Source organism: Tubulanus polymorphus, chromosome 3 (assembly GCF_964204645.1).
Source record: "Tubulanus polymorphus chromosome 3, tnTubPoly1.2, whole genome shotgun sequence".
NCBI classification, from domain to species: Eukaryota; Metazoa; Nemertea; class Palaeonemertea; order Tubulaniformes; family Tubulanidae; genus Tubulanus; species Tubulanus polymorphus.
The window spans coordinates 4,161,217-4,186,515 of record NC_134027.1 but is presented as its reverse complement, the minus strand read 5'-3'; the positions used below and the strand labels follow the sequence as shown (position 1 = coordinate 4,186,515).

The 25,299-nt window shown below is 37.4% G+C and overlaps 1 protein-coding gene and 1 pseudogene across 1 annotated transcript; both read right to left on the bottom strand.

Annotated features, from left to right (window-relative positions):
* Positions 1-776: 776 nt before the first annotated feature.
* LOC141901198 (sialin-like) lies at positions 777-2,374 on the bottom strand (annotated as a pseudogene).
* Positions 2,375-8,363: 5,989 nt separating this feature from the next.
* Positions 8,364-24,160, bottom strand: LOC141902515 (lysine-specific demethylase 5A-like). The gene is given in 33 exon segments (XM_074790284.1): positions 8,364-10,338; positions 10,414-10,572; positions 10,631-10,838; positions 10,917-11,128; positions 11,392-12,009; positions 12,324-12,498; positions 12,685-12,828; positions 12,910-12,945; positions 13,041-13,220; positions 13,296-13,434; positions 13,893-14,101; positions 14,184-14,330; positions 14,420-14,537; positions 15,121-15,301; positions 15,488-15,679; positions 15,765-15,876; positions 15,973-16,167; positions 16,362-16,481; positions 16,559-16,721; positions 17,547-17,635; positions 17,951-18,043; positions 18,130-18,288; positions 18,488-18,766; positions 19,471-19,598; positions 19,696-19,780; positions 20,505-20,576; positions 20,888-21,109; positions 22,061-22,093; positions 22,187-22,363; positions 22,469-22,531; positions 22,666-22,725; positions 22,845-22,922; positions 24,011-24,160. Coding segments are annotated over 33 exon segments (5,634 nt in total). The 3' UTR covers positions 8,364-9,700.
* Positions 24,161-25,299: the final 1,139 nt, after the last annotated feature.

Genomic DNA, 25,299 nt, shown 5'->3' with positions numbered 1-25,299 from the left:
TGGAACTACATCTATATGGAACTGATGAGGGTGAAAAATGATTGGATAGTTCAGAATTTGCAGAACTTCAGCTACGCAGTCCGCTAATCAAAATAAAATCATATAAGAAAATTTGTCAGAATCTATGAGTGATAGTAGAATATGCATGCCAATTCGGAAGAGCATCGAGGATTATACACTAGTAAGCATTGATTAACATGAATGAAGTATTATGGTTATCATTCTATCAGTAAGCTCAATAGACCGCGAGGTGCTGCCGCTATGCTCAACGTAAGCGGACTTTTCATACACTAATAGAAAGCTACTCTGGCAATCAGTCAATGGGCAGAACATATTATTTTACCGCGCAAATTGTCATCTCCAAATGCCAATGAGAGCACGTTTGTGAAAATTCCGTTTAGATTCATCGAACAATTATATGATTTTCCGGTCAGTCTTGAGATGAGATTATTTTTTTCATTTTTTGTTGATAGGTTTAGTACTAGGCCGATACATTTGAATTTCAGCGTACAATTAATTTCATCAAAGTCTTCAGATTATAATATTTATTTCGCCATGTACATACGCAGTATAGATTATTAGGTTCTTCATGTGTTTCTTTTTTGGGACTAATCGTCGGGAATTCAGTATCGCTTGCCATATAGTAAAACGTATCAACGTTTTTGCTTTTCACTTTCTCCGCGCTTTTTCGTATAACTTGTAAGGAAATTGACGTCAATGAAGTAAAATCCGGTGAATTGTGAATTCCCAAGACTTATCCACCGCAGTTCAATTAATTAATCTGTGTCTCTATAAGCCAGATTTACATGCTCTACTACGCTCGTCGTTGATGCTCTGACATCAAATGCTATTGTAGTTATATCTTTAGACTCGATCTTCGCCCACGACTGGACTTCGCCGCTTCCGAAAATTATATAGATTAACGCACCGAATAGCCCAATTCCTGTACAAGCGTAGAAGAATATCTGCCACTCAGCCCTTGTTTGCTGCAAATGTGAAAAAAAGATACGTCGATCACTGATCTATTCAGATTTATTTATTGTCGAATCATGCAACTAGTTGAGAACAATTATTTAGACAATTTCCTTCTGCTTACGTTTTTCGTAATGATTCCAACGGTAACCGATCCTAATACACCACCCAGCGAATACAATGTTGTTGAAATACCCATCAGTAATCCGGCATATTTGGGCGCTATGTCATTTTGATTAGAATAAGCCACGCTGGATGCACATCCTAGTATCGCGAGTCCAGTGACGAGAAGAACTAACGCCAAAACAACTTGTGAGCAATCTAAGAATCCTAAAACCAAGACCAGGATGGCGGAAAAGGACATACCTGCAAATAAACGATTGTCGGGAAAAGAATAAGATTCTTTTCTAGATTTACTCAATAAGAGATTAACACGATATTTAGAATAACTCACCAACACAGTAAAAGGTTTTCCGTACCCATGTAATTTTTGACGGAAACTTCCTAATGAGATAATCAGATGTAATCCCGGAGAACAGTAGAAATAGCCACATCATACCAATCGTTAATGATGAAAATAGTCCATTCTGATAAATTATTGACATTTAGGAATTATCAAAGGACATCAGTCAGCATTTGGAAATCTTTCATGATACGCTACTTACCGATTTTATGTCGATTTTAAGGACCTCGTTTATATAGGACGGCACCGACGTCAGAAAAGTCAAGTTAAACCAACCGATACAAAAGCTGCCGATACCTATGGCCCACACAGCACCAGAACTTACTACCTTAGACCAAGGGACATCTCTTAACTTCTACAAGGAATATTTTAGCTAATTAAAGATTACCGCCATTTTGTTTGTGTACTTTTGTATTATTGTCGGGTTGTTTTTCTGTTTTCTAAAAACTATTTGTGATGCGTGGTTTAGTATATTTCGCCGGTCCATTGATTGGATTTTTCCAATTACGTTTCATTTCACAAATCTCCAACAATGAAACAAAAAAGCAGTGGCCAATGCATACGCCACACACGTAACCCCCCCCCCCCCCAAAAAAAAAAAAAGAAAACTTGATATTCAAATAGTTCGAATGGGGCCAAGGATTAATGGCGCCCTAGTTGCGGCTAGCAACTATCAAATGGTTTTTCAACATGATATAACAGTCAAATGGTATACGTACTAATCTACTTGTTTTTTCCATCTGACCGAATAGAGAATCCTGAATATACTTTTTCTCCGCTGCTGATATTCTGGGATGTTCCTCGGGTGTATCATAGGCGAAAATAAGCCAGCATATACACCAAACACACGATATCCCACTGAATATGTAGAAGATTTAACGACCATCCCAAATATGCACATAAAATCCCGGAAACCATCTGAGTAACTGCACTTCCCATTTGGCAACCTGAAACTCCAGAAGCCCCTGAATAGAATAAACCTTTTTATTCCTACATCGTTCTATAATTTGCACGTACCAGCGAAAGAAATGATGGTCAATTTACTTCTCTCTAGAGGCGGAGCCCATGCCGCCCATAACGTTACTCCTATCGGAAAAGCAACAACCTATGATACAAATTTTCAAAAAAAACTTATTTTCTCATTAGTTCGAGAGCGCTAGTTAGTTTTATACGTTTTTAAAGTCTACCTGACAAAGACAGGTGATAAACCGAAGTGTGATGACAAGATAAGAACTAACTGTAGAAACACTTGGTATCAATAACGTAGCTACGACCGATATTGCAGTAGTGATTCCGAATAGAATACGACCTCCGTACTTTGAAACGATGATACCCGCCGGAAAAGCAGTCACAACATAACCCCAATAAATCGAACTTAGAATCACACCTTGCGTTTCTTTCAACCAAATTAAACTTCCTTCCTGAATTGATGAGAAATGTCATGCAAAATGCAATTTTTGAAGATTTTGCAGGATCTCGTTATTGAGCTTTCTCGCATGAATAGATGATAATGATTTGCACGGTAAATACTCTTGAACTGTCAGAATCAATGCAAATTTTGATATCCCTATCTCTTCAAATCAGTGAGTTCGCTCGTTTTCGTTTACTGAATATTTTTCTGTTATGCAAAGCAAGAACGAAATAGAAACCAAGAATTATATGCTATACAGACCTGATAATTGGATTTGCGACCGAAACTAAAATCGGAGGTACATTTTTTTATGTCTTCATCGCGCATCGTCCAATTTCCTTCCGATAACTCTTTCACAGCAGTATGGTTAACCATACAGACTATTGCTACACTTATAGTAGCTCTTAAAACAGTCAGTGAAAAAAATCCATATGACATCACGAGCCAATCCATTTATCTAATATATGAAATATATATATATGAATATATCTCCCAAGAATCAAATCCTGGAAATTGTTTCAATTTGATTATTATTTCAACTCACCACCTCGGTTTACATTCTCCATTTTTTCCTGTTCGGTAGGAAGATAATTTGGTTGTTATAACACGTTCGTGAATTATGACACGAAGAAGTTTTATTGAAAAAAATTTCAGGCAGATTTCTCAGGAGTGATTCATTGTCAAAAGAAGACATTTATGACTGACTGGACTTTAGGTATGATTAATGTATCTAGGTACGTACATTTTCAAGCGTTTTGACCTAGAAAAACACCGAAGAGTTGTTTTTTTAACTATTCATCTTTATTTGAAAAAAAACAAAAGCGAATACAAATATAAGACCAACCTCACAAAGCGCCTAAGTGGCAATGTATGCAAGAAAAAAAGTATTTCATTAATAGTGCATTAAATGGCCATAAGCTTAGATTTGAATAACGAGTCGCTATGATGGTATAGTAATAATAATCATAGTAATAATCCATTTTCCATTAAAGATATAATTTATATATAATGATAATTGTTGGAAATACCATCGGAAACGTGTACTTAATTGTAAAAAAAAAACTGTATATTCGATGTTATAAGATAAGCTCTCCTAGAAATATATGTTTTCATAAGATTGCGCTCAATATCATCAACAGTGGAGCATTCCAAAAATGATGGAAAACCATTTGACGTTATTCGAAGATCCGCCGACTCTAGACAGGCGACAAGGTATACTGGGCGATTAGCCGACTGGATGACATCAAGATTCACTGGGGTGACTCAGGATAATAAGGTATGCTGGACGACTGGATGACTGGACTAACAAGTCGGCTGGATCAAAGATCGGCTGGATGACAGGTCGACTATCCAGTCGACCTGTCATCCAGCCGGTCTTTCGAAACGACGACTGGATGACAGGACGACTGGATGATTGGATGACTGATTGGTTGATTGGACTTGATGACTGTTTGATTGGATGAATAGGTGTATCGGATATGGTGATGATGGGGCAAATGGAGATGATGGTGTTAAAGATGCTGATGATAATTGCGCTGGAAAAATCACCCGCACACGAACCGCTCTTTCGACTTGTGTACGGGGCTTCTATATTTCAAGGAATTAATTAGGCCTACCTTCCGACGTGTTCTAATATTCTATAAGTTGGCTTAATATAAAGTTAGATTTTCAAAGAAAAGAACCAATACAAAAGAATGTGTGAGCAATGGGGGAAAATTGGGAAATCGCATTCCTCGGAATGTTCTGGTCCGGAGAATTCCGAGTTAAGCGGAGTTTTCTCAATGGCACTGCATTACAATTGGCATTGAGGTATTGCCATTTGATAACATAGCTCACACTGTATCGTTTCACAATATATTCAGGTATCTAAATCTAGATTTGTCCTTATAGATAATTTCATCGGTCGCTTTTTGCCATTTATCGTCAGCAATCAGATCCGTATTATATAAATGACATTCAAAAACGTTGTTTCGTGGTTTGGTGAAAAACAAATCACATTCACGATTGAAAATACATTTCAAACCACATTTAAATCCAGACGCGGTTACTGTGACTGGTTCAAGTGGATCGATATCAGGTAAAGGCAGACTCTTGGCCTCGGTATGAATCACGAAATCTACAAAATATACAAGATCAAAGTTGCAAAAAAATACCACCAGATCAAACATTGCTCTTTTAACAATGGGTACAAATATTAATGACGATACAATTCATGACTGTTTTAATGATACAAACCCAACTTATCCATACGTTCACAGCTCCAATCTATCAACTGAAGACCTGGCCAATTATCAAATATATCTGGCCGAGTAAATCTACTTTCAGGTTGAATACAACATTTCTGGGTTGATTCCACATAATCAGCAGATCTGCAGAGGAACTTCGTGAAATTCCCACATAAATTGATACACTGTCCTAAAGTGAGACCTTGAACGCAATCATCTACCATTCCAGTCATCGCCTTCTCTGCAATAATCTTCCATCTGAGTCTTTGCTGGGGCCCACACGTATCTAGAAACAGCGACAAATTAAGATACCTGAGTGAAAGTTGCTCATCAACATTTTTTTCAACTGAAAATAAAGTTATTCCAGGTGCAACCTTTATCCAGGGCTGCCCTTCGACTTACAAGCAACTAGCCACTAGTTATTTGATCATTTTCTATTGGTATCAAAAAAGAACAAGAATCAGATTGAATAACAAATATTTCACTTTCTAGGTGTCGAGTGGACAGATGTCATTACAGACATATGGTAAGAAGACAATAGATATGTTACTCTAACACATCTTCTGTATCTTGTCTTCTTTAATACAGAATTAGATGAGGTGTAGTCTAAAATAGTAATATCATGGTTTATTTATATCATAAACTCGTTCAACTTGGTTATAAACTGTACCGTTCATCTACACCAGTGTTTTTTTGTCCCGGAAAAAAAGTTTAATTATGAATGTAATATAGATTTTCACTCGGTGAACAACATTCGGTGTTTTGGCTATACGACAGCGGTTGCAAGCTGCCATGTTAAAGACTGTAAATTGGGATAGTTCAATTGGCCGTCATTCTAATCTGGATGAATTTTGTTGGTCCCAAATGATCCGAATTAAGCGAATTCTACTGTATTTCAAACAATTCGATTGTTTATTGCCTCGCCTTGATAAAATCCGGTAACTAAATGTTATTTGGTTATTCCTCTATCATTTCTATGGTGGAGGGAAATAATTTTGTTTACATTATACAGGGCAAAGTAAAGCAAAGTTTATTCTGACCTTCAATTAGAATAAGAATGCTATAATAAAGTCATGACACAATCATACAGACCATTGGTCTCTTAACTTAAAACCAGAAGTTCCTAATGAACTTTTCCTGAAGATAGATGTTGTTTAGTTAACAGTTTCATAAAAAAAACATTTTCAACAATGACCAATATCTTGGAACAAATCCAAAATAAACAATAATTCAGTATCAAAATTGCTTTATCAAAAATCCACAGAAACGTGCTAGTTTCTTAAAGCTGTTAGCATCAGTATTAATTGCTTGATTGAATTTTTTGCATAAGGCTAGGTTAAGTATTTTTTACACCCCTGTGAAGCTGGCTCCCGGTTCCCGGTTCCTTATTCGGCTCCCGATTCAAAATGCTTTTGAACCGGGAGCCGAATAAGGAACCGGGAACCGGGAGCCAGCTTCACAGGGGTTTTTTTACGCTCGTCATTGAATATGTCACATATTTTCTGAAGATAACGCATTTCGTCACCGATATCACCAGAATTGCATGCATAGACTTCACTTCCATTCATTGACATCCAAATAAGACTTTTTACCTTTTTTTAGAATCCTAGAAAATATTCCGTAGGAATGCCGTATTTTTGGAATTAAAAGGGATAGGAATATTGGTAATGATTATCCGGCGGAAAGCAATGGGGTTTACTGTGAAAAAGCAGAAAACCCAAAAAAAAACAAAAGATCAACGTGCTATCAAAATAAAGTGAACTTACCTAAAGGTGCAGTTCTAACTTGAATTATGAAAACAGCCATGAGATGAAGACTGAAATAAAACATGGTTGAAATTAAATGTTACGTACATGTGTAACTATAAAACTCAGCTCTCTGAATTTGCCGTTGTCATGGAAAGAAATTAATATGTAATGAAGATATTTATCGATTTCCATTTTTGTCAATTTTTCTTTCTCGGCAACAACCGTAGAAGTGTCACACTTAAGCCCAACGCACACGGCACCGGAAAAACGTTGTTTCCTCTTGAAAAAACGTGTTCGATGTTTTTTGTTATGCCGTGTGCGGGGGAGGCAAAACACAAAACGCCGAACTGAAAAACGTTTTTCATGAGCAAAAAACGTTTTTCGCGAAACAAGCACTGCTTGATTTGCGAAAAACGTTTTATGTAGTCGAAAACGTTTTTGTCCCGTGTGCGTTGAACGTTTTATCGTTTGCGGGCAAAACGTTTTACAAAAAAAGTTTTGTGAAAAACGTGTTTTCTGTTTCGGCGAAACAAATGTTTTGCCGTGTGCGTTGGGCTTTAGCGCTGACACTTATTTAACAATTATGCAACAACGTAGAGCGAACTAAAAAAGGGACTTGGTTGCAGACGTAACTGCGCACTGAACTAATCGTATTATTTCAATTTCGGTTTTCTGCTGCTTTCACAGAAACCCTATTGTTGTTCCGCAGAATATTATCATTATTATGCCCCTTCGCCATCATTATCATCACCGTCGTCATCATTACATCATCATCATTATTGCTTTTCTCTTTCTCACACTGAAACGAACTGAAAGAATAGTGCGATCTCTAGTGAAATCAACGTATCTAGTCCTGCTCGCCAATAAGTGTTAAGCCTAGCGCACATTGACACTGCGATTGGAGACAACTAGTTGCAAGGCAGTTTTCGGCCCATGAGAGGAACTGGCTGGATACGATCAGTTGCTTGAATGTGTCGATGTGAGCGAGCTTACGATTGGTAAGCGTCGATCTATCTCCAGTTCCAACCAGTTGCCCATGTTCTACTTTTGAGCAACTGGTTGTACTCAATCGCAGTCATATCCGTCGATGTGCGCGCTCTGGATCTCGACGATCGACACGCGCCATGCAGTTGCTGCAACTGACCGGTTGTAACTAGATTTCGATGTGCGCGGGTAATCGTTCGGTAGCAACTAGTTGTCTCCAATCGCCAGTGTCGATGTGCGCTAGGCTTTAGGTCGTAACATATGGGGATCATGACATCAATTCAAAACTTCATATGGGGTAAGATCATCCTCGCTTGCCAGGGTTTGATTGCCTCCCGTCGAAATTCGCCGTCAATACAAACCTTGGCCGCAAACCCTTCATGTGGATCAGACTAGGTCACTGTTTACTGGTGACCCCTTGGAGCATTGCGAGCACATTGTTGAACCTGGGCTTAGTGCTGGAAAAATACCAAGTCATAAACCGGATGCCAATATGTTGAAAATATACCAGATCACAAAGAAGATAAACTAACAAGATGATATATTTCCAAATGGTAGCTCTTGTATTATTCGAATTGAACAAATGTACAGAGAAAATCAAACATAAACGACATTTATTGTGTTAATATATACAATATTTCAATCCATGTCAAAACATCTAGTTTAAACATGAAATGATTACAATCAATGACTACATTAGTTTAAACAATCAATATATAATTTACTGATGGTAACTTCAATACGGTTTATTTGAAAAAAGACTCGGACAGTGTGTTCTCAGTAAACTTTTCATTTTTTGAATATTTAGTCTTCAGTTGTGGGATTTCTCTGAAGCACATTTTTCAACAATCAGTGTGTTTCAATAACTTAACACTGCTTACCTGTATGAAAGAAAATATCATTTACCTTTTGAGAGGATTTATTTCTTCTTTTATGAATTCATTTTAAAGCATTTATGAACCGAGTGCTAACTAAGATAAATTACTTTCCAGACCGAACAAATAATTAGCACATTTCCATAGTTCACTTATAATGCGATGTTTAATAGCTCAAAGAATATTAACTGCTTTCTAGTTTTGGCACAACTACATTCTTCATTTCAATAGACCGAAATTCATAGATACAAATGATAATGATAGGGAATTATGAAATTGAAAGAATAATGAAGGAAGCAATTATTTCAAGTGATCTATCGGACTAAGATACTGCTAGTGACACCTTCGTCCCAAGCGAAGTAGTATAATAAGAGATACACATCAAACAATGTACAATAATCATATGTTACAAGTTAAAAATAAACACCGCAAAACTATCTTTTTGAGAAAAAAAAATAAAAAAAGAAGAAACGCATCTTAGTCACATTCTATGGAAATCTTCACCGTAGCTAGAAAACATCATAAACATATCACCCAATCGTTTCTGATCTGATTCCGACCAAAACCAAACAACTCAAAGGCTCAATAAATGTAGTATGCGCTCATAACATGCAGAATATGAATTTACAAGAATGAAGATGACATAAATTGAGGACTGAAATAAAAATGTCAGATTTTACCGCAAATCCAGGCAATAACAGTTCGCTATTAGTGTACGCATCAGTAAGTCTTCGTTTTATATATACATATATAGATCTATATAATATATCTACAGAATTTCAAAAACAATACATAACAGCTGTAAATTGAATGATTTACAAACAATTCTCGGAATCGCTTCAATACGCACTCACACACCGGCTAATGATGGAAAACATTTGATGTACATCAGATAAACTGTCTATAATCCGACCCGCTGGTCTTACAGTTACAAATATCTATTCAATTCAGCTTTTTTTTTCAATAATCGACCTATTTGAATAAGACAAGTCTATTATAGACCGATAACGAAGTACAATATATTACGAATCAAGAGGAATATCTGTTGAATCAATGACTGGCGTTTCAACAACTTGATCATCAGTTTCGCTATTCGATTCCAGCTGCTCTTCTTTCTTTAAATCGTCATCTTCGACTAAATTCGCGTCGCTCGATTCCATGGCGTTATTTTTAACCGGTTCATCGACGACGGCGTCGGATTCGAGTTTTTGTTCGACAGATTCGGGCATTTCTACGCTACCCGCGATAACGCCCTCGCAACTTTTTTCGTCGAAGATCGACGAAGCGTCTTCCTTCGATACGTTAACTACGACGCTTTCGTCCTGGCTACTTTTATCGTCCGTATCCATAGATTCCACATCTACATTCGACGATTCATCGGGAGATGGTATTTTTTGTAATTCATACGTATCGACGGGTTCTTGTTTAATATCGTCGAACGGAATAATATCTACGTTCGAGTTGTTTTGTTTGTCCGACGAAGCGTCGGTCGATTTTTCGCGTTTTATCGTAATCACCGGTAATCCGGTGGCTTCGCGTAATCCGCAATTGAAACAGATGTAATCCTCGTTTTCGGAGATGTCGGTTTCGCTGAGTCCTACGCATAGTAGATGGAACCACATTTCACATCTGTCACACTGAACCCAGTTCACTTCTTCACCTAGAAAACAGCGCAATAGATTATAATACTGAATAGTAATACACCGGTACAGTAGAGTGTTGTGTGATTACATACCTGTAGGTTTCAGACAAGGTGCTGCTGAACAATCATCTTCATCATCCTTTTCTTTTTTTACATCTTTCATCCTCGGCTTACGATCTTTCTTCTCTTTCAGTTCTTTTCTCTTTTTCTTCTTGAGTTTCTCTTCCCTTTTCTTTTCCTTCTCTTTTTTGGCTAAAACAGAATGACAGAAGAATACATCAAACGCGCGTCATCTCAGCAATGAACAAACACTTGATAATTCACCGAAATCACTTACTCAATATCTTCTTTTCTTTTCCATCTTTGCCGAACTTTTTCTTCTTTTTAAGGATGTCTTTCTCTACTTTGATTTTCTTTCCACCGATACCGATCAAACCTTCTTCCAATAACATTTCTTTCTTTCTTTTTTTCTTTTTTCGCTCTTTCTCCGTACGTTCCAATAATTCTGGATCGACATCCTACAATAAGAAGCAGCCTCTAATCAATTCCATTCCGTCGACAGCGTCCAAGTGACTGATAAATTGCTATTGACTTACATCAAATTCCATGAACTTATCTTCGGGTCTGGAGTAACATGCCTGTAGAATTCGCCAGATATGTTGAGTCTCATCGAGAGATACCTCTAATAAATCACCTTCCATCATCAGCTCCTCGAGTTGAGCTTTAGCCATGTCGGAAAGTTCTAGAACCGGTGTCTCCATCTGGCGGGGAACTAGTGGAGTTTTTCGTTGATGTTTACGAGGTGATGCTAAAAAAGAAATGAAACAAATATGAATTTCATCAATCGAAACATTAGAATAAAACCTTCAAAGTACTCATAGGATGCGCGCAAGTCTATATCAGCGAGCTCACAACACCGTTTTATTCTCCTTGACAGCAACTTCGGTCATCGTCAAACAACCTTGAATCCGGAGGAGCGCGTTTGATCTTACTTTTACATGGAATACTGCGCTATACAGATCACTATTATTATCATAATTATTAATATTAGTTTTTAGAGTTCCAACTCACAATTGTTAGGTTTTGAAGCAGAGGAATATGCATGCTCAGATGACATATTGGTGGATACCGGTTGGATTTCGACTTCATGCTGCACATCATCGATTGACGGTAGAACTTCTTCTAACGGCATATTTTCTGTCTCTTCATCTTCGAGCATGACTGACGCCGATTGAGGGGCTGATATTCCCGGCACCTGTAACCCACTAAACGCGCTCTGTTGTACGCTATGTAAATGACCTTGTAAGTCGGGATTATTCGCCGCTTTCAGAAGTTCGGCGTTGATAATCTTTTCAGTTTTTTCGCGCGCGGCCTGTTCGACGATTTTCTGACTTAAAACGCTGAGTTTAGCGAGAGCCGAGGCTAGTTCGTCGGTAGCCAGGGCCTGACGAGCGCGATCCTGCCAGGCCATCGCTCTCTCCGTTAAACACTGTAACGCTTCACCCTCTGGTAAACGCACCGGTAACTTTTGTAAGGACACCAATAATGAGAGAATTGTCTCGAGTCTCGGTCGGCGAGACCTTAAACATAACGGACACAAGAATTTCAAATCACGTATCGCGTGTATCGTAGCCGCGTGAGTTAACTTGCTCTTCAGATTCGCCGATTTCGGTAATGGAACGCATGTGCCTGAAAAAAATGAAGAGAAGCATATTCTAACAATCACCCATACAGTATTTGTTACATATACATCGGACATACAGGGTTCGAACAAATCAGGAAATCCAAAATTCCCAGATTACCCTTATTTCCCCCGATCATTACCAAAAACAAGACACCAATTTTCACCGACTTTTCCTGAAATCGTTCCTCATGTAAGGTAAAAATATATTTAGAATTTCCTGATCTGTAAGAACTCATAGGAAAGGAATTTTCAAAAAGAATAAACGATGAGCTATAAATTCCACTATTTGAATTTTCCAGGCAGCATCGTGGTTACTTACTATGAAACCAATCTTTACAGAGTTCACACTGTAACATGAATCCTGAAGCCCCTTTTCCGCACACACAGAATTTGACATCACCTTCTTCAGCTTGACTTAGTTTCTCCATATTACGCGCTCGTAATTCCCTCATAGCGTCCACCTCAACCTGTTCGGCGTACTTAAACGCAGCGACCTACACACAATACGTGAAAAAAATACTAATGACATTCGGGATCCATTGTGTGTCTAATTCCCTCAAGGAATCCCCTCCGAGATGAATGAAGAATTACACCAGGTTAACAACTTCTCTACAACTCTTCAATCTCGAGCAGTATTTCCTCAATTCAACTACGATACACATATGAATAAAGCTAATTACCATAGCAGCCGGGTCACGGTGTTCCTCTACTTTCATATCAATAGGAGTTCCATCTTCAGTGAATTCTCTACGTTCATCTTTCATCTTTCGACGCCTGACATGTTTGCTGCCATGGCAACCGATTTCGCCCCGAGGAGACAACATCTAAAATGAGAGAAAGTTCAATATTTGCCAATTTGAAACGGGAGTGACCGGTTGAAAGTAACGAAGTGAAACTTAACGTACTGATGAGTCATCGAATAACCATTTGGCTTGGATAATCTAATAATATAAAAACATACCGGTTATCCATACAGCCATACTTACACGACACTGCAATATATCTCAACGAATAACACGAATATACTGGTACTAACCTCTACTAATGTGTATGTTGAATTCTTCTTGAGGAATGTACGCGCCGTGCGTTCTCTCCAGGATTTCGCAGCAGCCACCTGCGATTCGACCTGCGGTAAAGCATCGAGTCGAACAGGTATAGGACGTCCTTTATTGACTAGATTCTCAAGCACATCTAAGTAGGGATAATGCTCTCCATTCTGAAAAATATTCATCATCAGTCATTTCCCCGAAGTAAAGATTCTGCTACGACATTTATCAGACGTATTTCTTACCTGCACTGCCTCGACTTTGCTAGTCCATTCTTTAGCCTTCCTCATGGCATCTTTTAAAGCTTCTACATTGGGTAAATAGGCAGGAATCCCTTTAGCTTCATTTATAATCGCTTCAAGCGTTCCGATTACATGTCGAGGTCTAAAATAGGAAATAATAATACGTGCTTTAACTCATTCAGTGAAACAGGAACAAAGCGTTACACTAGAAGTAGTAGGTGAATATTTGGTATCAGGACAATTGCCCCTTCTTACTTCAAGTTAATTAGACAAAGTGATCTAATTCTAGCTAATTACTCTAGGACTGCTTTAAAGTTTTTGATTGGCTAAAGTAACACTAAAACTAATTCCAATAAATCAGCCAACATTAACTAATGCACTAATAAGTGGACTTATAAGTTTCCTTTAATTTGCTAAGTGATTGCACAAGGACTGATTTACAGTTTTTGATCTGCGCACAACATCAGTAATTCTATATCTTATAAATCTATAATCAATAATATACAAATGAATTTCTAAGTAAAGTTTCTAGGTGGTGTTAATCCAGATCAAAAAGGATTTTATTCGGGGGGGCAATTGTCCTAGAATTGAATATTTTACCTAGCTTGGAGGCAAATACGAGCTCGTTCCTCCCATCTTTCACTGATTGTCAATAACTCCTGTAATTCAGCCATCGTTTTCTCGACCGCCGGATGCGGCGCTAAACTAACACCGCTATCCAAGAATTTACGCATAGCTTCTAACGTAACAGTCTCTGGTTCACTTAGTGTGTTTCTAACATCGTCCAACCATTTCGCTTGTTCCAGAACCTTAAGAAATAAACATTTCTTATAACAGTCGCCCCGTACAATACTCGTACGAAGATGATTGCATCATTATAGCGGCTCATACCTCTTTAAGACGCGGTATTTCGGGTAAATCGACATCCAAAGTGGCTCCAAAATCAACTAATTTATCGAGTTTCTCTGAATCAGGAACCTCTTCTTCCAGGGCTTCCTGCGCTTCAGCTTGGAAATCAACGACTTTCTGTAACAGCTCCTGAAAATCATATCGAGACTATGTTAGCAACTATCAGAATAGGCAACTTCGAATTGAGAGGAATGATGTATGAAAGAAAGGCAAATTACCTTGAGAGAAGCAGCTTCTTTAATTTGACACGGCAGATTTTCAACTTGTTCAAGAAACAGCTCTAACTCTTCAAGTGTCAGTTTGGAGATATACTTACTATCACCAGATTGCCGATTCCTACAGCAAAATATAGAAGATACATTAAACACTAGCTACACGTACATGCTGGGGCAAGGCAAAAGAAGAAAACATCAATTGAAGAAATTATAACACAAGTGTAGGAACAAAATACACTTTAACTGAATGAAGATTGTACAACAAGAGTGATTGACAGCACTGATTAACACACAACCCACAATTACTTACTGAACTGTTAGTATGGAGTTTGATTTATCATATTTCATGAATGTAGGGGTTGTGACAACAGAGCTATAGTGGGAAGGGTAATAATACTACACGAGGTCAAAAACATTTATTCGCAGATGTCTCTCAGATAAACATGCATACATTTTAATCTGGAATACTCTTAAGAGATATAAGTGAAAACAAATACACAAAGCGAAGCATACTGATTATAACTCGTACAAGAATGCACTAGCTTCAATTGGTAAAACTGATCAGTTGAAATAAATGTACCGAAATTAAACAAATCTTTGAGGTTCTACGATGAACATGAACATGCATGAATGACTGAATGAATGAAGGTTATTTAGTGGTTGTGTGATTACATTCAGACGTCCATACAACTCTTCGTACAAACCTTCCAGCACGTGCTTCCTCGGCACTGTACCTTGTGCGCACTTTACGAGACACGAGCTGACTGGCCACGCCCGCGCATTTCTCCGCCTCCGATATCGCCAATTGTAAATTCGATAATATTTCATTGTCGGGAAATTTCTTCTCTTTTGATTCGTGTATGAGATCTTTCAAACCTTGCAATTCTACAACGGAGGAAAATTTCACAGTTCTGAGTTGATTCAACTCAGAGAGATAACTCATCGAAAATGGACTAATTTCAACTTAGTATCGCAAGAACTGCATCACGAGTACGAAGACTGGTACTACTATCACCACTTCCACTACTATTCATGAAACCTTAAGACAAAAGAGAATTGCAGGATATTTACCTAATTTCTGATTGCCGGTAGCTTCGAGAGCAAACTTCACTTTAGCTGCCCAGTTGTCATACGATTCAGCTCGTATTTTCAGGCGATGTAACATGGCCGGTAACTCGTCTAACGTGTATCGATATCTCAGACAGTGATTCGACGGCGAACACGAACATAACTCTTCAACGTGTTTTATACACACCAGTCTCGCTATAAATCAAAACATCGATGAATCACTCAAATAACTCAATTAATACTGTACGAAGACTTCAAGGGGTTGATCCAAGATACTTACTAGAACAAGAACACGTGACCGCCGACAGGAAACATGTAGTCTTACAAACATCGCATTGTCTCTCGTCGTCGGGTAACAGTTCGAATGCTTCACGTTCGGCATCAGTCGTTCCCTGTAAACAAACGATCATTAACAAATATAATTCCCCGACTGGAAGACGCTGTATAAATAAGTTACCGAAGAATACAGAACTTTAATAACAACTCACCCGATCTAATAATGATTTACGAAGTTTTCTCTCCGAGTCAACCATCGCTAACATATCGGCGTGCGTAACTGCAGCGAGATTTAGATCTAAACTATCCGGATCAGCAGCCATTTTACAGATGAGTTCCTCGTGAGAGAATACGCACTGACGATGTAGTTCACTGTAATGATCTATACAACTACGACCAATTGGTAACTAGAAAAATATCGAACAAAGTCATTCAGTTAAAAGCAAAATGTATTTTCGGTAAAAGTAAAAACACCGTTCTAAAAGCAATTTTTACAGAAAAATAACGTTTTTGGCGGAATTTCAGATGGCGGCTCCGTAATCAAAGTAATTTAAGGCGAGGTTATAACAAGCGATGGCCTCTAACAGTATCTATGACTCACCCAATCAGCTGGACAGAAATTAACAGCTTCAGCAAAGTTATATCCCTGGTTAAACCCGGCATGGTAAGCCCTCGGGAATGTAACGACAAATTCACCGGCGCATTGATCAGTTCTTACGACCTATTGAAAGAAATACAACATTCGCAGACACGATTCAAAACTGTAACTGCCGGGAAATGATTGTTCAGTGAACTCACAGGCACACCATAATCCATGATAATATTGGGATTCATGATCGTAGTGATATGATGCAGCAAGTCAGGAGCGTTTTCAAATAATTCAGGAGCTGTTTTCTTCATCGCTTCTTCGAACTGAACCGCGCAATCTCCCGGTACGCCGTACCATGTTTTAGGCTCACCCCTATCAAAAATATATTTACATTAGAAAAGTGCAGAGAGCAACTTATACAAATGATTGTTGCATTTAGAGGCTGCAATAAAGCAATCTAACAGCTGAAAGAAGAAATTAGGGCAATCATCATCAGGAGTGTTACATGCTTTTCTGGTCATATTTGAATACACAATGCACTATCACTACTGGTAATCTACTATCGATCAAATACTACACTACCTGCAGTCTCTTTTTAAAGCTCAGATAGTATTTTTTTACTAGAAGAGCAGTGAAACCTGTAACCTTCCATCTCCATCATAGGATGTAATATCATAAGTGCTATGTGCAAGATTATATTATTCACACACATTGTGACCCATTCGCCATATATCATTGCTAAAGACTTTGTGCATATTTCATATCATCGAGGGATCAGTTTCATAATCATGACGAATTCAATGTTCAATTTGTTCAAGCCACTGATGAGAATCATTCGCGACTAAATGAAACCAACCCAGGAATTTACATTTATAAGAAAACCACACGCAGTTGAGGGACAAGACAGGACAAAAAAACAAACACCGGGTTGCACCCAAAATAAGGAAAATGGGTCACAAAGAAGAAGTGTGCCATTACTACTCTCTAACACTGCCCTATCAGCCTGCTGTCGTTGAACTCCAATTACTAATTCAGTGAAAAAACATAAATTAACCCAGTTACAGATATGGATCAATAAACAGCCCAGATCGTAGACAAAAGTTCTTTTTTACTGAATGAGCAATTCAGTTTAGTAATATATAGCATTCAGTGTTATTATAAAACAGCAGCTCAGACAGGGCAGCGTTCAATACTTACCAGTGCAAATAATTGATTGAATAACTCCAATGATCTTCATTATGCCAGCAAAAACTCGAAAAACACATGCCGACATAGTTCCAGGGAATCTACAAAGTATAAACGTATGATGAGAAATATAAATTATGCTTACCAGTGATTATAGCTGATTGAGTAACTCCAATGGTCCTCATTGTGCCAGCAAAAACTGGCAAAACACATGCCTACATAACACCAGGGGACCTACAAAACATTTACATCAGTAATTCCACCAACCTCTTCTCCATCTCAACCAGTCGCAAGGGATTCATTGATTCGAGTTATAAAAATATGGCTTTTACCTTTAATAGTAGAAGCTTTGACAGTTTCTATTCGAAAGGAAAGCGATACATGTATGTATCATCGAATTTTCATTGTATACTCACCTTCATGCCGGATATATTGGCATTTATGTGATGAAGAATAGATTTTTCTTCCACAGGTAAATTATTCAAATTCCAGCCACTGTCGATATATTCCTACAAATACACGAACAACGCCAGTAAATCAAAATGGTCCACTGAAATAATCAGATTCGTAACAGTGACGAATAAATAATACTCACAGAAACATCCTCTTCAAAGTTATGTTGCGTTTCCTTCGTAGGGAATCCACTGCCACTGTCGATAGCGTGTATATCAGCACCGTATTCTACCAGCACATCTTCCTCTAGACTGTTTACTAATCTCCAAAATTCTCGCTCTGCTTCACTATATCCTACCATCTATAAACAGGAAGAAAGGAAAATATTGGATAAAAAAACTTCATTTTTTCCAATTTTTTTCACATGCTTACAAATGGCTTTTTCACGAGGAAAAACCAGGATCTTTCACATAATATTTAAAGATTTTTCAAAAATACCAAGATTTTTCACACTTTTCACATAATTCTTGCTTAGTTTTTTGCTATTTCTTAGAACTTACATGAACTGGTTTCCCGAAATAGTTCATTTTAAACTGATCAGCTTTCTCTCCGAACTGTTGCAATGAATACTCAACACGAGATTGTTCAAATCCGTAGGCGTCTAGAGGTTTACTACATTCTAACGCGACACATTTCGGACATCGCCAGTCACCTTTTGGTACCTCGACCATCGGCGGTATGAGACAGTAAATATGAAATGCATCATCACACCCATCACACAGTAACATTAAATCTTCTCCATCGCCTCGTCCACAAGAATGACACAAGTACTGATCAACCTGAATGTGAGATTAATCAAAATTAAGGGGTATATCTTAAACCCTTTCACGGAAAATTCAATTGCAGTGCGAAGTAAAATGGACGTACCACTATATTACCTCTAACCTGCACTACGGTAAGTTAGAAAGGTACATGTACATGTACTAAGGTCTTAGTAGGACCAGAAAGGACTGGCAGTAGACCTAAATCATCATTTTTTAATCCATTTGAAACTGTATTTTGAAGGATATCCAAAAAGTCTTCACTGAAAGGGGGGTCAAATGAAGAGAATTAACTCCATGATTTGAAAGTTTAACAATATGTTTCCATGCCTACACCAAACTTCAGTTGGTAGGCATGGAGACATATTGTTAAACTTTCAAATCATGGAGTCTCTTTTCTTTCATGAACCCCTTTCAATAAAGACTTTTTGGATATCCTTCAATACAGTTTAAAGTGGATTAAAAAACGATGTTTGAGGTCGACTGCCTGTCCTTTCTGGTCCTACTAAGACCTTTATCAGGTATGTACTACCAAAGATGAGCGAGCTAGGCCACCCGGAAGGCTCTCAAGTCAGGTTGAAATAGACATTAGTAATTAACAGTATGTACGATATATACTCTGCACCATAGTGCAGAGGTAATATAGGGCGGGTGGGATATACACCAAATAGCGCAGTACATGTACTGAAAGGGTTAGGACTTAAAAAAGATGAGATACTTACATAGCTGATGTGCATGTGTGACCTATCGCGCAGATTTTTCTTAGGTGTCGTAGTCCCTGCTCCTAGTTCTTTCTTTTCAATCGATGTTGAATTCTCACCTGAAACGACAGGTTCTTCCATAGATTCCTCTATTATCAGAACAAAACGTGATAATGTAAACGTAATTTCTTTACTTCTCGGCTTGAATACTGAACTGAATTACGCAAAGGCGTAAAGTGAATTTACCTGCGGGTAAAGCAGCTTTCGGGCCGGGTCCATAAAACTGTAATTTCCGTAGTTCATTATTCATCGTAACATCAGCAGATGGATTCTGTAAGACAAGGAATAAAAACATTATAAAATCCTGTTAATGGAATAAAGATAAATTTTCTGCAGCAGACGTGAAAATATCAATTTGTGATGATTTATCTTAGCAGTTTGACTGATATGTCATTATTACATATACAAAATTTGCACCGGCCAATGAACATTTGAAGCGACTTATCATCACATTGAAAGCGCTACAATGGATTTTCAATGACAACAATATCTATGCAAAATGATATAAAGAAACCAAGACCAGAATATCAAAACATAAACAAGTGAAACGAGATGTTAACAATGAACCGTTGAATACTTGATTATATCGAACAAAAAGTGCACGACCGAGCTGACATGATCATCATGCTAGTTCACGATTTATATTCATTTATGATTGGAGCTAAATTCTTCATTTATCGTTTACGCATGAATTCATTTTCATTTCACAATAAGAGGAGGTCCTTTATTGAATCCATTCGTAATCACTGATCTTTCTTTCAAATTTCATAAGCGCAAGCCAAAAAAGGTCGACCGATCGACGCCTTATTTAGTTTCCAAGAAATGAATAGAACTATTTATAAGCGTAATATTGAAAATGCCGAGCCTTTTTTAGCAGAAATGGAGGATGAATCGTACGAATGATTAGTGCATGCACAGTTATGATTAAAGGTCAGGTGTATAAGAGCGAATTATGTCATGCTCTGTCTCTCTCTCCTCTCTCTCTAAGCTTCTACCTCTTTGCTGAGCCGTTTTGAGCGACGTTTCGTCGTTTGAACGTAGTATCCTGCTTCCAGTTTCAACAGTTTCTGTAACAATACGTCTCGTACGTCAGATACTGGTAGATTGTGTATATAACAATATTTCATTGAATAATCGAAGTACTTTAAATTAATGCGTGTCTGACTCGAAAAACGCTACGAGGTATCAGTTCAAATATATACACACAGACTCCCTATTCAATAATGAAATCAATCTTCTACTCTAAGGCTCCAGTTCTTACGTTATTCAAACATTGTAGAACATAGGCCTTTAATTACAACGATATAATGGACATTTTTCGCTATCAATTGATTCAACTGGCAACTGAAAGAGTTCCAGTAGGGATGATTATTCCTACCTCTGATTTCTCTGTTAAATCAGAATCAACTTCTGTTTTAACCGTTGGAATTTCTTCAGTTTTAACATTTGTCGTAGGATATTCGTCGAGTAGGGAACTTCTACTGTCGTTATCCGAGGTGGTCGACGGTGGATTGGAGCCGGATTTCCGGGGAGATTGTCTCTCTCCCCGTTTACGCGGAGTTTGGGGTGGTTCATCAGACTTTTTGACGGGTTCTAATTTCTAAAATATGAACATGATGAAACCAATTGAACGCGAGGGTTTGACAATAACATCGCAAGAACAAAACAAAAAAATACCCTAAAACCATACAACATTATTACAATTAATGAATTCCTTTCAGTGATGAGTTGTCTCACTGCTGAAAGGATGAAGACACAGTGAAACCTATTCATGTTAAACCATGGCTGCTAGTGACCGATACGAGCAATCATTGAGATGATTGCTCATATATTACAGCTTTCTTTGGGTAACAAAACCCCACATAAGAATGTGTGCGCAAAATCTAATAGAGCAGGGCTGCCAACCTCTGAAAACTGCTATCAGTAACCAATTGAATTTCTTTTCAGTAACATTTCATCGAAATATGAAAGAAAATATTCACATCAAATTCACAGTAAGACCCTTAGTAACATGTTTCAAATTTCGGTACGCATCAAACAAATCAAATGAGTATTTCTCGTTACAAAATAGTAACAAATACTGAAAATCAGGAACAATTGGCAGGTCTGTTGGAGTACAATGATAATCAAAATTTAGGTTCATTAAAGTTTCACTGCACTATAAAACTGAATGAGCTGTGAAAGATATGAAAATGAAATTAAATAGTTCTTTTATTAGGCTTTAGATGATGAATACGTGTTAAATCACTGTCTCTGAAACTGAATATTAACTGATTGAGAGAAAAAATAAGGCTAATTTCCAGACCGAATTTAACCAAAACCTTATTTTTTCACGATGTTATTAAATCTGAAAGAAATGATTTGATTTTCGCTTATAAGATTGTAGTAGCACTCGCTTCCTCTGTTATCAGAAATCAGAAAGTTATGTTTAATGTTAAATGAGATGATGTTAGCACATGCAAACAATAAATACAATACACCAGGTGGGTACAGATATTTAATGTAAAGAACTATAAAAGACAAATTGTTTATATAACAAGTAAATAATTACATTTTCAGATTGTCTTCGATTTCGATGTCTTTTCTACAAAATTTCAGTACGTTTTTAGTAACTTCAGATATGATTTTAACAACATTTGTTTCGAAATGTTTTTACGTGACAAAAAAGTCTACTTACAGAAGGGTCTACAGAGGCTCCCATTTGAAATATATCGAATGGATAAAGGATTTTTTCATAGTGACTTCTAATAGTTGAACTGACTCCTTTACCGGGTGGATAATTGAGGCGGTTACAAACTTTCGTCCACCGCCTGTCCCTACACACTTTCTCAAAACCTCCTTCTTCATTAACAATCTATCAAAATACAAATTTCAAGGCAATTAATACAACAGCTTATTAGGAACAAGAAAGAATGTAATTAACAACTCAATCCGATGAAGCCTAAATAGATTAAATTACCTTATGTAAACTATAAAGATCCAAAGCTTTCCTTTCAACGTTCGGAATTCGAACTCTGGTTCCCTAGAGAAAAAATATCAACACGCCATCTATCACTATACATAAACACTAACTAGACCAAAAACCAGGCCAAAGTCACTGATTGTTGCCACTAGTCACAGAATTGCCATCGATTCAACACGCACTGCCTTCCTTACCTGTAAGTTCCAGAATTTAGCGAGCTTATCCAAAAAAATCAACTTCACGCGAGAACATGCCTAGAAATATAGAATGAATTTCAACAATCATAAAACCAAGGAAATCAGCTGAGAAAAAACAAACTCAATAGTAAAACTCTCAGATATGGCCCATTCAATTTTGAAACAGAAAAACTTACCTCTAATTCATTTAATCTTTGGACTCTCGGCACAAATCGGAAGTTTTCAACATCCACTGCAAAAGGTGGTTGCCAATGCTAAAAAGATAAATTATGTCACGTAATGCTCTCCATACTCCATACCTTTCTAATTTATCAGACACAATTCTATTCTGTGATACAAAATCTCGGTAGTTTCCAGAGCATATTGGAATAGACAGCATTGCTGGCAAATTCACAAGGTTAAAAGGATAAAGCTGTCTTGCTACAGGAGACTATTAAAATGGTTCGATCAGGTCAGTAAAATATTCATGGGAGCCATTGAAGAATATGAGTTTAAGACACTTATACGGGCTTAGAGATGATGAAACTGGCAGTACATAGGCCTACATTACATTAAATCACAAGAGACAGAAGAGGAAAAATGTCAGGCCTCTTTAGACTTATTCAACATCGCCTTCACAAATATTTAAATACCTAACAAGTATCAAAATTTTCTTCTTTTACGTTGTGATAAAAATTTTGACAGCGATTGAGGATAAATTAGGAGTTTTAATTAAATTATGTAATTAGTATTTGCAGGGGTTCAATTGAAAATATCTGAAGGATAAATCTTAGTTTTTTTGTTTTCCTTTCAAGCTATCAGCTTTTAGGAGGAATTTTCTGGTAAATTTCTCCAGCTATCATCATCTCATAGTCCTTAGAAATGAAAATAGGTGAAAAATATTAAAAGCAATTTCAATATGGCTTCCAAAAGTTCAGCCATTTTGTTACCAGGAAGGTGGAAGGGCTGGGCAGGTTTCCCTTTAGCACTGCAAGCCATTTCACTTCAAATCAAATTTATCCTATTCAATCTAATTTTGGCTTGATTTCATTTGCATAGTTAGCTTCCTTAGATATTTTACTAAGTAACGATACAATTTGTCGTATCAGAAACGTAGTATTCAGCCAGAAATTGGCAAACCTAAATTGGGTTCTAGCAGAAAATTTTACCAAACAAAGCTAAGCTAGAAACCGAGCTTCGAGTGCAATGTAAAAGAGGTCGCCATCTTAGCACTACGCAGTGGCACGTAGACACACGCTTGGTTTTATAACAGCACAAAGCATCAAAACAGTCGATACAGAAACTAAAACTAATGCAAAAGCGATAAATATGTTCGTAAACATCAAATTCAGTAGATACTTACAGCAGGGGGTCTCACTTTACATATTCCAGCTTTCTGAGCAACCGGACGAATTTTGTTAATATACGCAAGCGGATCACGAAATTCCTCCTCTGTCGGCTCAAAAACCGGCGCTTCTGGCGGCGGATTAAACGCACGATTCGTATCAGTCATCGCCGACTGTATCATTCATTAATCCAAGTGCAGATAAATTCACGCCAGGCTCCAAAAAACGGAAATAAATCCAGTATTTCAACGATAATCCATGAAAATTTCAGCCGAATTTACTGACGCCGTCTCACCGCCGTGAACGCGCATGACGAGATCGAATGTAGTTCTACACATAAATAGTTTCATCCGTGTACAAACGACAAAAATCTATTCAAAATACTTTAATAACAAAATATGATATCTTGTGGTGAGCAATTAATGCATTTGAACTGAAATCAAGGATGAATACAGCAAATCATCAAATTTGACGTAATTGACCCCGCGTATTTATCCGTACCTTAGGTCAATAGGTCATTTGCGGTTAATTAGACTTTAACGGATTTCATATTTGATCTAAATGCCGTTTTTCCGTCAAATTATCCTATAATTCGTCTGTTAAGGGATATTCCTTCGTTGATTTTTCATTTTTCAAATATGAGTTATTGAATTATTTTCATTCACTGCCGCTAAGCAGAGCGGGCTTTTCAAAATGGCTGCTGTAAATAGTAGGTAAGGAAAAGGCTTCTTTAATTTTAACTTTTCTCACTCATTATTTTTGATAACGAAGTAAAAACACCAGGATCGTAGATTTCCGTGTTATATTATTTTCAGGTACTGTCGTTTCTCAATAGATATTCTCTGTATGGGTACAATTTGGAGTGTAAATGTAACCACTTTGCGATCAACAGGTTGTTAATATCCGCCTATAGATGGCGTTTATAGTTTTTTGTAATGAACTTTTGTCTTTGAGAACTTGGGAAATTAATCAAGTAATGTTTATGAACCAAGTAATAATGTTGCGTTGTTTTTTTTCTGAATGTTTTCTGCCAAGTACCAGAAGATACTGAGGATAATAATTATTCCTCCATATCTGTAATAATAATAGGGCTGAGCCTTTTAATGATAGAGCCAGGCAGAGGGTTATCTTTGACTTATCAATCTTGTCTAATTATTAGATAAGTTGTAAAATGAATAAGAATCAATGATTGAATAAGATAACATTAGTATGACAGAAACTGTTGTTAAGCGAACAGTCTCACTTAAGTGTTAGTTTATCGCAGGAACTGTTAATGATTATGTTTTATGCAGATCACTATTTAAAG